At 31.7% G+C, this 14,658-nt stretch overlaps 2 protein-coding genes across 4 annotated transcripts; one reads left to right on the top strand and one right to left on the bottom strand.

Moving 5' to 3' along the window:
* Positions 1 to 3,535: 3,535 nt before the first annotated feature.
* Positions 3,536 to 7,104, top strand: LOC111718103 (uncharacterized). Its single transcript, XM_023493602.1, has 10 exons — positions 3,536 to 3,591; positions 4,735 to 4,786; positions 5,273 to 5,363; positions 5,597 to 5,663; positions 5,782 to 5,825; positions 5,886 to 5,980; positions 6,041 to 6,159; positions 6,272 to 6,398; positions 6,506 to 6,601; positions 6,831 to 7,104. Exons 2-10 carry the CDS (start codon positions 4,736 to 4,738, stop codon positions 6,927 to 6,929), a joined length of 789 nt encoding a protein of 262 aa, XP_023349370.1. The 5' UTR covers positions 3,536 to 3,591; position 4,735; the 3' UTR covers positions 6,930 to 7,104.
* LOC111718101 (integumentary mucin C.1) lies at positions 6,998 to 14,014 on the bottom strand. 3 transcript variants are annotated; one of them, XM_023493596.1, is made up of 6 exons: positions 13,940 to 14,014; positions 13,038 to 13,682; positions 12,434 to 12,969; positions 11,492 to 11,614; positions 10,335 to 10,445; positions 6,998 to 7,360 (listed from the first exon to the last, which is right to left on the bottom strand). In XM_023493596.1, exons 1-6 carry the CDS (start codon positions 14,002 to 14,004, stop codon positions 7,134 to 7,136), a joined length of 1,707 nt encoding a protein of 568 aa, XP_023349364.1. In that variant the 5' UTR covers positions 14,005 to 14,014; the 3' UTR covers positions 6,998 to 7,133. The 3 variants fall into 3 exon arrangements, with proteins under 3 accessions (XP_023349364.1, XP_023349366.1, XP_023349367.1); XM_023493598.1 differs by having other exon boundaries at positions 13,155 to 13,682; XM_023493599.1 differs by lacking the exon at positions 13,940 to 14,014 and having other exon boundaries at positions 12,434 to 12,598; positions 13,461 to 13,534.
* Between the last annotated feature and the right edge of the window lie 644 nt (positions 14,015 to 14,658).

Genomic DNA, 14,658 nt, shown 5'->3' with positions numbered 1-14,658 from the left:
AAAATCCTAGAAAAACGACAATATTTTCCACATCGTTGAACAGACAAAGGTTTAAAGGATACTGTTGTGAATCGGGCATTGCCACCGGTCCATCCAGGGTCCATCCAGGGTCCACCTTTGCATGGAAATTAACTTAAAAATTACACTTAAAGTCTCTTAAATCTAAGTTTTGTCAATATTTTAAAATCTTCTTAGATATTTGTTATCAGTGTAGCAAAGAGATTGGAGTAATTTATATCCTAGAGTAGAAAAATACTCGGATTTCTTGTATATAATTTTAGATTTAAACTGTTGTTTTGAAACGGGGCCATTTTAAATTATTTTCAAATCTTGGACAATTTTCTTCTTGACTTGGCGAATTTTCAAAAAAAAAATCCAAATATTTTTAAGGATTTTTTTATTTCCATTTTGCATGTCCATTAACCTTCCCTGTGGACGTGGTCATGTATTCATAAAATTTGGGCCCGATCGGTTCAGCCGTTTTGACGTTTATTGGATACAAACGGACATACAAGCAAAGTATATTTATGAAGATAGATTGAAATTCTTCTCTAAAAATGTTTTCTTAAACTTTTGAATTGAATAAATGTAATAGAAAAACTATTATTCAAAGACATTAGGGGGGAAAAAATGTTTCAAAATTCTCATAAGATGAATTGAGTTAAAATTCCAAATGTTCCAAACCTAAAAGGATTGGTCATGATTTTATTTGTTCTCAGAAAATTTTAGTTTTTACAACATCATAAATCAGATAAATACGACGATATCTTCTACACTATAAATCAGATAAATACGACGATATCTTCCACATCATAATTCAGATAAATACGACGATATCTTCACATCATAAATCAGATAAATACGCCGATATCTTCCACATCATAAATCAGATAAATACGCCGATACCTTCCACATCATAAATCAGATAAATACGACGATATCTTCCACACTTTAAATCAGATAAATACGACGATATCTTCCACATCATAAATCAGATAAAAATGACCAGACTACCACTGTAAATCGGATAAAAATGACCAGACTACCACTGTAAATCGGATAAAAATGACCACACTACCACTGTAAATCAGATAAAAATGACCAGACTACCACTGTAAATCGGACATACTCCTTTTAAATCTAAGGTCACAGAAAAGTACAAGAACAGCTTCTTTACCAATCAGCTAGAGCTTGAGATGTCGTCTTTTCTAGATTTATCAGTATTTCTTTCACAATTACCCTGATGCAAAAGCCCAAAGAGAAGAGACTCTCTTTCTGTCTTGTAATTATACAGAGAGAGAGCCTGACCTACGCCGACTACGCGTAACTCCTTTGGGCTTCCGCCTCAGGGTTATTGAGAACGAAATACTTTAATATCTTAAAAAGACGACATCTAGTGTCCTATCTTTTATTTTGATTAATCCATGGCCAAATCTTTAAATTATTAGATAAAAAGGAAACGGTATTTGGATGGAAAAATACGTTAGCTTGACTGAACGTCAACGAACGATATTATGTTAGAAAACCCTTAACTTTTTGTTCCAAATTACAAACATAATGTTACGAAGATCTCACAAATTCTGTTTATAATGTTAAACAAAAAGTTCCTCATCTCTAAATGTTTGATGTTACAAACAGAACACGTCAAGCTGATGTGAATGTTACAAACAGAATACGTCAAGCTAAAGTGAATGTTACAAACAGATCACATCAAGCTAAAGAGAATGTTACAAACAAAACAAGACAAGCTAAAGTGAATTTTACAAACAAAAGTGAATGTTACAAACAGATCACATCAAGGTAAAGTGAATGTTACAAACAGATCACTTCAAGCTAAAGTGAATGTTACAAACAGAACACTTCAAGCTAAAGTGAATGTTACAAACAGAACACGTCAAGCTAAAGTGAATGTTACAAACAGAACACGTCAAGCTAAAGTGAATGTTACAAACAGAACACTTCAAATTTTACAAACAGAACATGTCAAGCTAAAGTGAATGTTACAAACAGAATACGTCAAGCTAAAGTGAATGTTACAAACAGAACACGTCAAGCTAAAGTGAATGTTACAAACAGAACATGTCAAGCTAAAGTGAATGTTACAAACAGAACACTTCAAGCTAAAGTGAATGTTACAAACAGAACACTTCAAGCTAAAGTGAATGTTACAAACAGAATACGTCAAGCTAAAGTGAATGTTACAAACAGAACACGTCAAGCTAAAGTGAATGTTACAAACAGAACACGTCAAGCTAAAGTGAATGTTACAAACAGAATACGTCAAGCTAAAGTGAATGTTACAAACAGAACACTTCAAGCTAAAGTGAATGTTACAAACAGAATACGTCAAGTTAAAGTGAATGTTACAAACAGATCACATCAAGCTAAAGTGAATGTTACAAACAGAACACGTCAAGCTATAGAGAATTTTACGTAAGATTTAAATCTTATATGTTTTGAATCATGACTCTCTTTTTTGGAGAGTTCTTGAGAAAAAAATGTCTTATATTTCTAATATTTTGAATTATATATAATTTGTATATTAACTATTATATTTAAGGTATAACTAGTATACTGGTAAGGTTAGGGTTATGTGGTCCGGGGTTACGTATATATATATTTTCATTGTTGCATAGAGACAAAACTAAACTTTTTAAACAAATCACGGAAAGCTGTGTTACGCTAGCATTGACTATCTATCTATCTATCTATCTATCTATCTATCTATCTATCTATCTATCTATCTATCTATCTATCTATCTATCTATCTATCTATCTATCTATCTATCGATCGATCTATCTATCTATCTATCTATCCATCTATCTATCTATCTATCTATCTATCTATCTATCTATCTATCTATCTATCTATCTATCCATTTATCTATCTATCTATTTATCTATCTATATATCTATCTATCTATCTATTTATCTATCTAATTGCATAAATCCTAATATTTTTGTAACCTGATTTTGTAAACTTTTGATATTTTAAACTTAGATTATTTGAACTAGCAAAATACATAGTTTGAAATATCAAAGGTCTACGACATGTTGGGTTGTAAAGATATAAGGATTTGAAAATCAAAGACTCAAATCCTTTTTCAGTTTATAAATTTAATCAAATTATCTACATTAGTAGCAAAAATTAATATAGAATCTATCATATTCAAAATTCCGCCAAATTTATCAGAATTTAATGATTTATATTTGTTACAAAAAAATCAAAATAATATTTAAGTTTTCATGAAACTACAAGGTCGGTTTCTATTTTACAAAAATATTTATCCAAAACTTCTCAAAACATAACTTTTTGGGACGACATTCCAGTTTAAATACACATACATATATATATATTTTCAAAAAAAGACACGACTTCAATTATACATTTTTAAAGCTTGAATTTAGAAATATTAGATTGAATGCATTATGCGGTATTGGTCTGAATTCAGGCAATTATTCTATACAAAAGAGTTAATACCAGTATATACATATTTCAATATAAATATATATTTGCAGCTGTGTGGGTCCTGGGTATATAAGGTTATTGGAAGAAGGTAGAAGGTATCTAGTAGCAATCTTTAACTACAGGTAAGCATTAATATTAAGCAGAATAGTTTAAATATTTAAATCTTAAAATCAAAAACTTTTCTTTACTTATTTTTTTTTTAATAAGAGTAATAAAATCTTTCTTTCCCTTCTGCAAAATAATTGTCATTCATAAATCAAGTTTATAATTATCTTTTATAAAAACTTCTTCAAAATTTAAAATAAAAATTTTAAAAATGAATCAAGTTCTGTATTAAATATTACTTTTAAAGAATTTGGAAAATCTTTTTAAAGCTTTGATATTAAAAGTAACCCCTTATTAAATATCTATACAGGCAGGGTTCCGCGGTAGAATATGTTTCATTTTCCTGAAAAGATTTTATTAGAAGAAAATTTAACATTTATGTTTTTGTAGTCGATATTTTTTGCGGAGAATCATTTGAAGTACAGACAATCTATATTTTCCAAAGGCTTAGCTAATAATATTTGACAACATCTCAAATTTTCACTAACAATTATTGGTTATTTTTGATACAAAAGAGAGTTGGAACCTTATCACAAATTCAGCTTTATTTTACCAGATGATCCTCATATCCAACAAATGATTAAATAAATTTTGAAATATAAATTCATATTATCAATTTTAGTTAACATATAGAACAAAAAATTCACAATTGTGTTAATTAACTAAGGTTTTAATGATGATCAAGCAACTAAAATAACCAATGATGTCAAAATACAGTTTTACAGGCGTACACAATAGTCGGATAAATTTCTAATGCATTATCTTTATTGTCAGCAACATATTTGATATTTTCTATATATATATTAATAGCAAGAAAAGTTTTAGACAACTTTTATCTTCATTTTTACTTTTTACGAATTTTCAATTTTCAAGTTGAATTGATATTATCTTAATTCAGAAATAATTCGATTTCATAACTGAAGGAAGGATAGAAGAAGATCAATCATTCCATTTTCTCTCATTTGTTACATTGTACAAATTTCTTAAAAATGAAGGGAAAAACGATAAAAATTAAAAATTAAATTTTATCATGGAGCTTAGCCTTGCATGCAATTGCGGGACTTTCTTAAAAAAAATTTGAAACCGATTTTTAAACTTTTTTAGTAAGAACAAAACATGATAGTTTGGATTTTTAAACCTAAATTTATTTCTAATTTTAGAATGATGAAAATCGCAGTTTTCCTATTTGTTGCCTCTGTTGCCGCCCAAGGGGTAAATATTTTGATATATTGTTTTCTCATACTATTAATGAACTTATAAATTTTAATTCATTCAGTGATTTCACATGATTAGCATAAATTATATAAAATGTAATAAAGTTTTTAAAGAGAAAACTGTACTTTCCTATTTTATCATTGGTTCTGGCATTACTTCTTTCAAAGTCAACATTTTTCAAAATGCGTTGTATTTTTCAGTGACCTTAAATTTAAGAAACCTGAAGCCGAATTTAAAGAATTTGAACTGCATCTAGACGCAGTTTAAACATGAGACGCCGTTCAAACATGGTATGGTTCAGCTGAAATTTCAATAAGTGTTTAGAGATTTGAGCCAGTGCTCAATTAGAACCGATTTTTGGCAGTTCATAATCGCGGTTCAAATTCTTTAAACTTGGACTCTGATATTCAAAAGAATGATAAAAAATATGACAATAGTTTGATATATGACTTATGAAATTTGATATTTGAAATATGACAATAGACAACGCCTGAAGGTGGTGCCCCTCAAGCTCAAGAAAACCCCCTCTGCCTTGACCCTAAGATGATGGCTGCTATGTGCTCATACAACACAGGTAGAAACCCAGACAAGCAAACAACAACAAATAATGGTCGTGCAGGGTCAAAATATTGAATGTGTACTGTACAGAATAGGGCGTATTAGGATTGGACGGCTAATTGTACAAAATACAGTTGTACATTAATAAAATGAAAGGATGGGAAGTGGGATGTCTGATTTTTTTGTATTTGATGCCATTTTGAAACAGCTAGTTTTAGTTTTAGAATTTTAAGATTCTAAATATTTCAGAACTCGGAGACAAGCTGGAAAAGGCTCACACCCAATGTGCTGCAGCTCCTGCCCCCGAAACCAGAAGGAATCAATCAATCAATCATAGCTTTAGACATTTAATTAATCAATCAATCATAGCTTTAAATATTTAATTAATCAATCAATCCCATAGCCAACTTTTTTATTGATTTGACAATTTTCAGACGCAAAGGAAAGGGCAAGGGCAAGGGCAAAGGAAAGGGCAAAGGTGAGTTAATTATTTCTGATCTCTATGTGGTCAGAAAGCTTATGAGTTTCTATTAATTAGGATCCGCAGAGAAGAATGAATGTACCATCAACATGGAGATGATTGGAACTTTCTTCCAAGATGTCTGGGATGCAAAAGCTTGCGTTCTCTCCTCCGTAAGTTTTTTCATCCTTTTTCCTAATCCCTTCCTTGATTTAATCAATATGTGAATATAGACTGGATGGTTGGATGCTGAGGAGCAAATTGATACTGAGGCTATGATGGCTGATATCAATACTCTGCCCCCTGCACTAGCACTGTCAATTCAAGACACCCTTCCCCTTTGCATGAACAGGCATTATATCTTTATTTATTTATTGAAAATAAAGCGTTTCAATTATAGGTTTGTGGGTAGGGCATATTGCCCATTCTCTGATTTGTATTATTATTAAAACATTTCATTGCAGATCAATGGAAGCAACTCTAGAGAATGTCTTTTCTTCAAATGAATTTGGAGCAGATACAGCTTTCCAGGGGGCTGGAGACAGTTCAAGCTCTGAAGAAAAATGCAGTATCGATCTTACACCTGAAGAGGTAGGTCTTTAGTTTTTTTATTTTCTTGTTCTTTCTTATCTTGGGAATCTAGATTAACCTAATTTTTCTTCTGTTTACATTTTTTGCATGAATCATCTTAATTTCAGCTTTACGCCATTGAGTTGAATCTCCAGAAGCTCGCTTTCTTCCGTTGCGTCCATGAGAATTTTATGGATGGATGTGGAAACTACATTCTTGATACTGTAAGTAATTTATTCAAGATTATAATCAGGCAAGGGGCTCAGTTACCATTAGACTTCTTGAGCAATTGCAATTTCCCTTTGAAACTGAACAACAACCGAAAATGCTGTAATTTCCCTTGAATCCCCAAATTTTTCCATTTGCACAATATTTTCCCAAGCCTAGATTCGTATTTGCTTTGCTCCTGCATTCATTTATATTTTTCATATTAACATATATTTTCCTTCCTAGGTTACCCAGATGATGGGAAGTATGGCTGAACCTACTGCAGAAGATGCCATTATTCCTATTGCTGCCCCTGAGGAAATTATAACAACTGCTGCCCCTTAGGAAACTACAACTACTGCTTGAAGAAAAAGAGTATCTACCCCCTACGACTCCAACGGATGCTTCACATGCTTATGGACAGATACACCGATCAAAATTTATTTTTAGAAAACATCTTCTGTAACATTTATTGTTGAAATTGTAAGTTTATCCGTAATATATGATTCGAAATCTAAAAGTGTTCAATATTTCTTTTTACAAAAACAGTTAAAATCTTGCAGGCGTAGGAACATTTTCATAGTCATACAAATAATCATCAGAAGTAGAAGTTGTACTTGAAACTCCAGTTGTGATAGTTAAAGTACTAGTAGGTGTTGTTGTGGTTGTTAAAGTACCAGTAGTTGAAGTTGTGGTAGTTGTTGAAGTTAAGAACTCTGTTGTTGTGTCAATGGTTGTTGGTCGCAATGTTCTAAAATCTGGATCTTCAGTGTACCCTAAAAATTTGAAAATCTCGATAAATTAAAGTGAACTTCATTCATAATTAAAACCTTGTATAGGTTTTAACTTAAAGGGACTGTAAGTGTTTACAAGTTGCCCTTACTGCAAAGGTACAAATGTCCAATTAACAATGATACCCTTTAAGCTTTGTCTTATCAAGTATGAATTAGATATCAATGTTTATCTTCAATTGTGGTTTCTGTATAACAGTGTATTTCTACTGCAGGAAAACATGTTTGAATTATCAAAATTAAAACTAAAATCCTAGAAAAACGACAATATTTTCCACATCGTTGAACAGACAAAGGTTTAAAGGATACTGTTGTGAATCGGGCATTGCCACCGGTCCATCCAGGGTCCATCCAGGGTCCACCTTTGCATGGAAATTAACTTAAAAATTACACTTAAAGTCTCTTAAATCTAAGTTTTGTCAATATTTTAAAATCTTCTTAGATATTTGTTATCAGTGTAGCAAAGAGATTGGAGTAATTTATATCCTAGAGTAGAAAAATACTCGGATTTCTTGTATATAATTTTAGATTTAAACTGTTGTTTTGAAACGGGGCCATTTTAAATTATTTTCAAATCTTGGACAATTTTCTTCTTGACTTGGCGAATTTTCAAAAAAAAAATCCAAATATTTTTAAGGATTTTTTTATTTCCATTTTGCATGTCCATTAACCTTCCCTGTGGACGTGGTCATGTATTCATAAAATTTGGGCCCGATCGGTTCAGCCGTTTTGACGTTTATTGGATACAAACGGACATACAAGCAAAGTATATTTATGAAGATAGATTGAAATTCTTCTCTAAAAATGTTTTCTTAAACTTTTGAATTGAATAAATGTAATAGAAAAACTATTATTCAAAGACATTAGGGGGGAAAAAATGTTTCAAAATTCTCATAAGATGAATTGAGTTAAAATTCCAAATGTTCCAAACCTAAAAGGATTGGTCATGATTTTATTTGTTCTCAGAAAATTTTAGTTTTTACAATCACCACTCTAAAACAGTTCTTAGAAACAATCTAATTTTGATGCAAATCCGGATCCTGAATCTCTCCTGTAGAAAAAAGATTCCGGATCCTGGATCTCTCCTGTAGAAAAAGGATCCGGATCCTGGATCTCTCCTGTAGAAAAAAAGATCCGGATCCTGGATCTCTCCTGTAGAAAAAGGATCCGGATCCTGGATCTCTCCTGTAGAAAAATGGATCCGGATCCTGGATCTCTCCTGTAGAAAAAGGATCCGGATCCTGGATCTCTCCTGTAGAAAAAGGATACGGATCCTGGATCTCTCCTGTAGAAAAAGGATCCGGATCCTGGATCTCTCCTGTAGAAAAAGGATCCGGATCCTGGATCTCTCCTGTAGAAAAGGATCCGGATCCTGGATCTCTCCTGTAGAAAAAGGATCCGGATTCTGAATCTCTCCTGTAGAAAAATGGATCTGGATCCTGGATATCTCCTGTAGAAAAAGGATCCGGATCCTGAATCTCTCCTGTAAAAAAATGAATCCGGATCCTGGATCTCTCCTGTAAAAAAATTAATCCAGATCTGGATCTTTAACAACTAGATTTACCATTCAATAATATCTCATTTAGAAATCAATTATAGCCCTTTAGAATGAAAATTTTTTTAGCAAACCGTTTTTTCTGATGCATTTTTGTAACAGCTTACAATTCAAACCGATGCATGAATCCGTATATTTCAAAGGTTTCGGATTCCAAGCACTGTTCATAAATTTTATTTACAATTGAATGGTTTGTATGCTAATTGTATATAATCCAATTCTATTTCTGCAATCTGCAATAGAGTGACTCATACAAGAAAACACAAATCAAACAGCCAAACTAATAAGTGAGTCATGTTTAAGGTTTTTCTTTGTAATCTGTGCCCAGGAATTGGAAGGTTAAAATTTTGTAAACAAAGAATTGCAATTTTAACAGGAAGACATTTTGAGTTTAATGTTCACTTAATTCTTCTTCAGAATAGTTCTATATGAAATTAAATAATTAAATAATATCAATGTTTTCATTTTGCATGTAATAAATATTGTAATAACCCCCATATCTTGGAAACCTGAACCTACCTGTATATATATATTGCGTTATAATCATTACCTGTATACCTTAGACTTAAATATAGTTAGTTACATATAGACTTACTGAACTACCATTGGTAGGTAGAGAGTATAGAGTCTGATAGCTTTATGTGTTGATAAATACATACTTAGACCTACCATTATTTGAGAAGAGAGGCTAGAGTTTAAAAGCGTTATTTGTGGGTTGAGACACAGCTGGTGTCCCATGAAACATGACAGTTGGTGAATAGTTTTGAATGTTTTTTTTCCATATAATGTATTAGATATTACAGTCATTTTGCAGTTTATATCTTGGTAAAAAATCTTTTACCCAAAAATAGTTTACTTTGAAATAAATTTGATACAATATTACGACCATGTAATATTTTTATTAGCCTCGTTGGTATCTAACAACTTAAAAGGACTGTTAAGGAAAAATGATAATTCACTGCCATTGGTGGGAGTTCTGGTCACGTGATACGGACGTATTAATTATATTAATCTATTATATCTGTCAAAAATGAAAAATTGTTAAATTCAAATTATAATAGGAACAAACCTGAGTTTTTCAGGCTTTTCTGGGATATCGCAGTTTTCAGATTGGTTGTGTATTTGATGAATATGATCTGCTTAAGACTTAGATTATTATGCCAAATCTGATATAAATAGTTTTTGATAACTTTGCCACAGTATATACCAATTTCTCGAGACAGGAACATCAGATATTGCCCTTATAGGTATCGATCAACTCATGAAAGGCTTAAGTTTCAACCTATACCCCCTTTCATTTTCATTTACAGTCCCTTTAACCAATTCTGGAAGCAGACATTTTAAAGTATTCACCAACTGTCATGTTTATCGTGGGACACCCTGTACAATGTACATATAACACACCTGCGTCTGCGCAAAGTATCTGAGTTCCTTGAATATTTCTGAACCCTTGAAAACCAGATTCTCTTGAGTACTTGATATTCCAATACTTATCCAGGGGTAGGCTTAAACTCACTAAACACGTGGAAGATCAATCAATCAATCAATCAATCAATCATTCAATCAATTAAATACGCAAAAAATCAATTCATTAAGCCTTTCTGATTTATACAATTTTCTACAGGTAATAAATGGAACTTAAAGGTTTGGTTGTTCATAGTAACTCACACGGATGAGAGTTCAGAGATAAGTTTTTTTCATTCTACGACAAAGGATTTAATAAACCCTCAAAAGGGTAAATTTAAGGCAGAAAACCATTGTTTATCTTTAGATTGTTATGCTTAATGACTTTCAGGACGCCATTTAAATTCCATTCGTTGTGGCTAATTTAATTTAAACATCAAAGTGGAGGTTTTTTTTTAATTTTTGAAACACTATCTTAATTTTAAGATCTTCTTTTAATAGTACTTGACAAAATACACTATTTTTAGTAAAAGTAGTGCAGTGAACGGTGTATCAATACAATGGTTACATAAAATAGGGAAAAGAATGCTGGGCCTTCAAAGTTTAAATTTCTCTTTGGTGAGTTTAGGCTTAGTAGAAAGCCAAGGTGCAATATTATACAGGGTGTCCCACGAAACATGACATTTAATAAATAGTTATTTTTAGTTTAACAAATCTTTTGCTTAATTATATTTTACTTTGAAATCAATTTTAATATAACATGACTCCCATATAATATTTTTATTAATATTTAGTATCAAACAACTTGACAAATAATGGAAAAAGACATTCTAAACTATTCACCAACTGTCATGTTTCGTGGGACACCCTGTATCATCTACACAAAAGTGTATACTGGGTTACCCACAAAATATGAGACTGTAAAGACGACACACAAAACTCTTAAAATATTATTATTTCAAGATTAGATTAAGTCCCTGGCCTGACATAAAGCCGTTAAATGACTTTATAAATTGTTTGGCAGACAAAGAAAGAAGTTCCTGGGAGCAGTGAATCATAAAAATAGATAAAAGTCAGTATGCATTCTGTAAAGTCGTCTCTGAAGTCTCATCCTTTGAGGGTAACCTTGAAAGTAATTGCTCTATCAATAAAATTACGTTTTGTTTTCGGTTCTTCGCCACAGAATAAATAGTTTTCTATATCCACCAACTCCTGCCAGCAGTCAGCACGGTTTTTTGGGATAAATTCAATCTCTAGTTCAACTTCACATACTCCAGATCCTGTAATTGAAAAAATATATTTTGCAATTCGTTTTTTTGCGTTCTTCTTTGATAATATCATTATTATATATTTATTCCGTACACAGAATGGCACATAAGAAATATGTACAACATAATGGTACAGTACAACACAGCTAGATGGTTAATAATTTGGAACAGTTCATCCCTCTCAAAACCAGGAATTTCAATTTCATTTGATCGGATGGATAATAATTCCTTTAGAAAGGAATTTTCCAATAATTTTCATGAGAAATTTTTAAATTAAATTTTTTTACAAACAGTTTTGTTAGATTATTAGTTTAAGAGTTGTCATTAAATTGTTCTGAAAAGCATTTAAATCTTTTGAAATTACATTTAAAATAAGAAAACCTGCTTCAAAATTTAACATTGAGCCAAATTTTTGTTGTAACGCTTTTTTGTTTTGACATTTTGAAATGTTTAATGTTATTGCAGCTCTAACGGATTGTGTCATAAAAAATAGTACTTATGATCCGGATCTAAGGGGCATAATATCAACCAAAAACTGCAAACAAAAATCTTTTGCTCTCAAAACCCAAATCTAAACTGTCAAAAAAAGAGAGATTATCAAAAATTTCCCCATCTCTGAATGGTTTGTTAAGTAACGAATAACGAAAAGAAAAAAAAAGTTTAAAAATTTTCTTCTGTTCAAAAATCTGTAAATCTTAAAGAAATATTCATGACATGAATCCATAACCGGATCGGAACCATTTTTTCCAGTGTGAATCCAGGATCCGGATACGGATTTGCATTAAAATTAAATGGCTTCTAAGCACTGCAAAAAAAAAATAAAAATTAAACCTGGAAGTATTAGGTATTCACACAAGGCATTCGTTGGGGCTGAGATAGTGAACTGCTTTGCTGTGATTTCATACTGGCATTGATCTGCAGCAGTTGGAGAAGATGTAGTTGATTCTGTGGAAGGAGTTGATAATGTTGTATTCATAGAAGCAGTTGTCATTGAACCTGTAAAAGGAGTTGATGATAATGATGATATGGTAGAAGGAGCTGATGTAGACCTGGTCGAAGAACCTATTGCTGGTCTTGATGTTGTTGATAAAGGTAACCATGCTTCTCCATTACAGTTACAACAGGGTTCAGAGTAGCATGGTTTATTATCTACGTCATTATTGTAGTTTGGTCTATTACTTCCTTCATGTGGTCTATTATTGTAGTTTGGTCTATTACTTCCCTCATGCTGGTTGTTATTGTAGTTTGGTCTATTACTTCCTTCATGTGGTGTATTATTGTAGTTTGGTCTATTACTTCCCTCATGCTGGTTATTATTGTAGTTTGGTCTATTACTTCCTTCATGTGGTCTATTATTGAAGTTAGGCCTATTACTTGGTTATTATTGTAGTTTGGTCTATTACTTCCTTCATGTGGTCTATTATTGAAGTTAGGCCTATTACTTTCTTCATGTTGGTTATTATTGAAGTTTGGCCTATTACTTCCCTCATGCTGGTTATTATTGTAGTTTGGTCTATTACTTCCTTCATGTGGTCTATTATTGAAGTTAGGCCTATTACTTTCTTCATGTTGGTTATTATTGAAGTTTGGCCTATTACTTCCCTCATGCTGGTTATTATTGAAGTTTGGCCAATTACTTTTTACTTGCTGACTGTTATTGTAGTTTGGCCTATTACTTCCTTCATGTTGGTTATTATTGTAGTTTGGCTTATTAATTCCTTCATGTGGTCTATTACTGTAGTTTGGCCTTCCTTCATGCTGGTTATTATTGTAGTCTGGCTTATTACTTCCTTCATGTGGACTGTTATTGTAGTTTTGCCAATTACTTTCTACTTGCTGGTTATTATTGTAATTTGACCTGTTACTTTCTTCATGTGGACTGCTATTGTAGTTTGACCTATTGCCATTATGTTTAACATCTTCAAGCTGGAATCCATTAAAACTCCGGCTAATGGGAAGATCAAAAGATTTGGGGTTTCTATTTCTGTTGATTAAACTCCACGGTGGAATACTTCTCCAGTGCACAACAGAGAGTAGGCTTCTCAACCCATCCATCATACTTTTGCTTTGTGAGCTAGCACTAGGGGAATAGAACCTTAAGATTTTGTAATAAAATAGAGCTTTAAAGGAAAATAATCAAAATTTATAAACAAATAAGCAAAAATCTTGAAAAGGAAGAGTAAGGGGAAAGTCATTCCCCCCCAATTCCTTAATTTTTTCATAATCAATAAAATTCCAAGTTTTTGTTGAGAAACCACATAACACAAAAGAACTTATTTCTAATAACTGTTCCAAAATGAGAAAAGCTGTTTTCATAAAATCATAAGATTCCTATTCCTTGCATGGGCTAAAATATTTAATATTAAGATGCTTCTTAATAAAGATGATACAGAAAACAACATATTTTAACCTGAAAGTGAAAACATTTTTAAAATACAAATTTTTTAATTTCTTAATTGGGCCTCATATGTAGTGAATTCTTTTCAAATCAAAAATTAAATCACTTATAAATATAGGTTGGGAATGATTATAAAAGAAACATATACATTTTTTCGTATAACACCAAATACTCTAAAATCCTGCAAACTGATTCATATTAAACAGAGTTACCCACAAAGCATGAGACTAAAGAGACAATTCTACAGTATTAATTTGATACTTTATATAAAGTCCCAGCATGCAGTTCCCTTCAGTCGTAATCATGTTTTTTTCGTTGTCAAATAAGGCCGTATATCCGCTAAGGACTACATTCAATGATAAATCCAAATAGATTACAGTAGGTGGCAACAGAGAAATGGATCAATTATTCACGACGTCACAAGTGTCAAATATAAAAAGAAAAACGAAATTGTCTCTCATTAGCTGACATGTTTTCCAAGATTAAATAAAAAATTTAAAAACCGAAAATAAAGAACATATAAATCTGCACTTATTTTACTGTGAGATAAGCACTCTATCCTTAAATTATCACTTTTATTAATAATTTTGTCGGACACAAAAACTAAGTTTACACTTGTGACGTAAGAATACAGCTGTACTGAGAGTGTACAAATTCT

Source organism: Eurytemora carolleeae, unplaced genomic scaffold (genome assembly GCF_000591075.1).
Source record: "Eurytemora carolleeae unplaced genomic scaffold, Eaff_2.0 scaffold1113, whole genome shotgun sequence".
NCBI classification, from domain to species: Eukaryota; Metazoa; Arthropoda; class Copepoda; order Calanoida; family Temoridae; genus Eurytemora; species Eurytemora carolleeae.
Note: the sequence above shows the minus strand (reverse complement) of the source record. Positions and strands in the feature narration are given on the sequence as shown.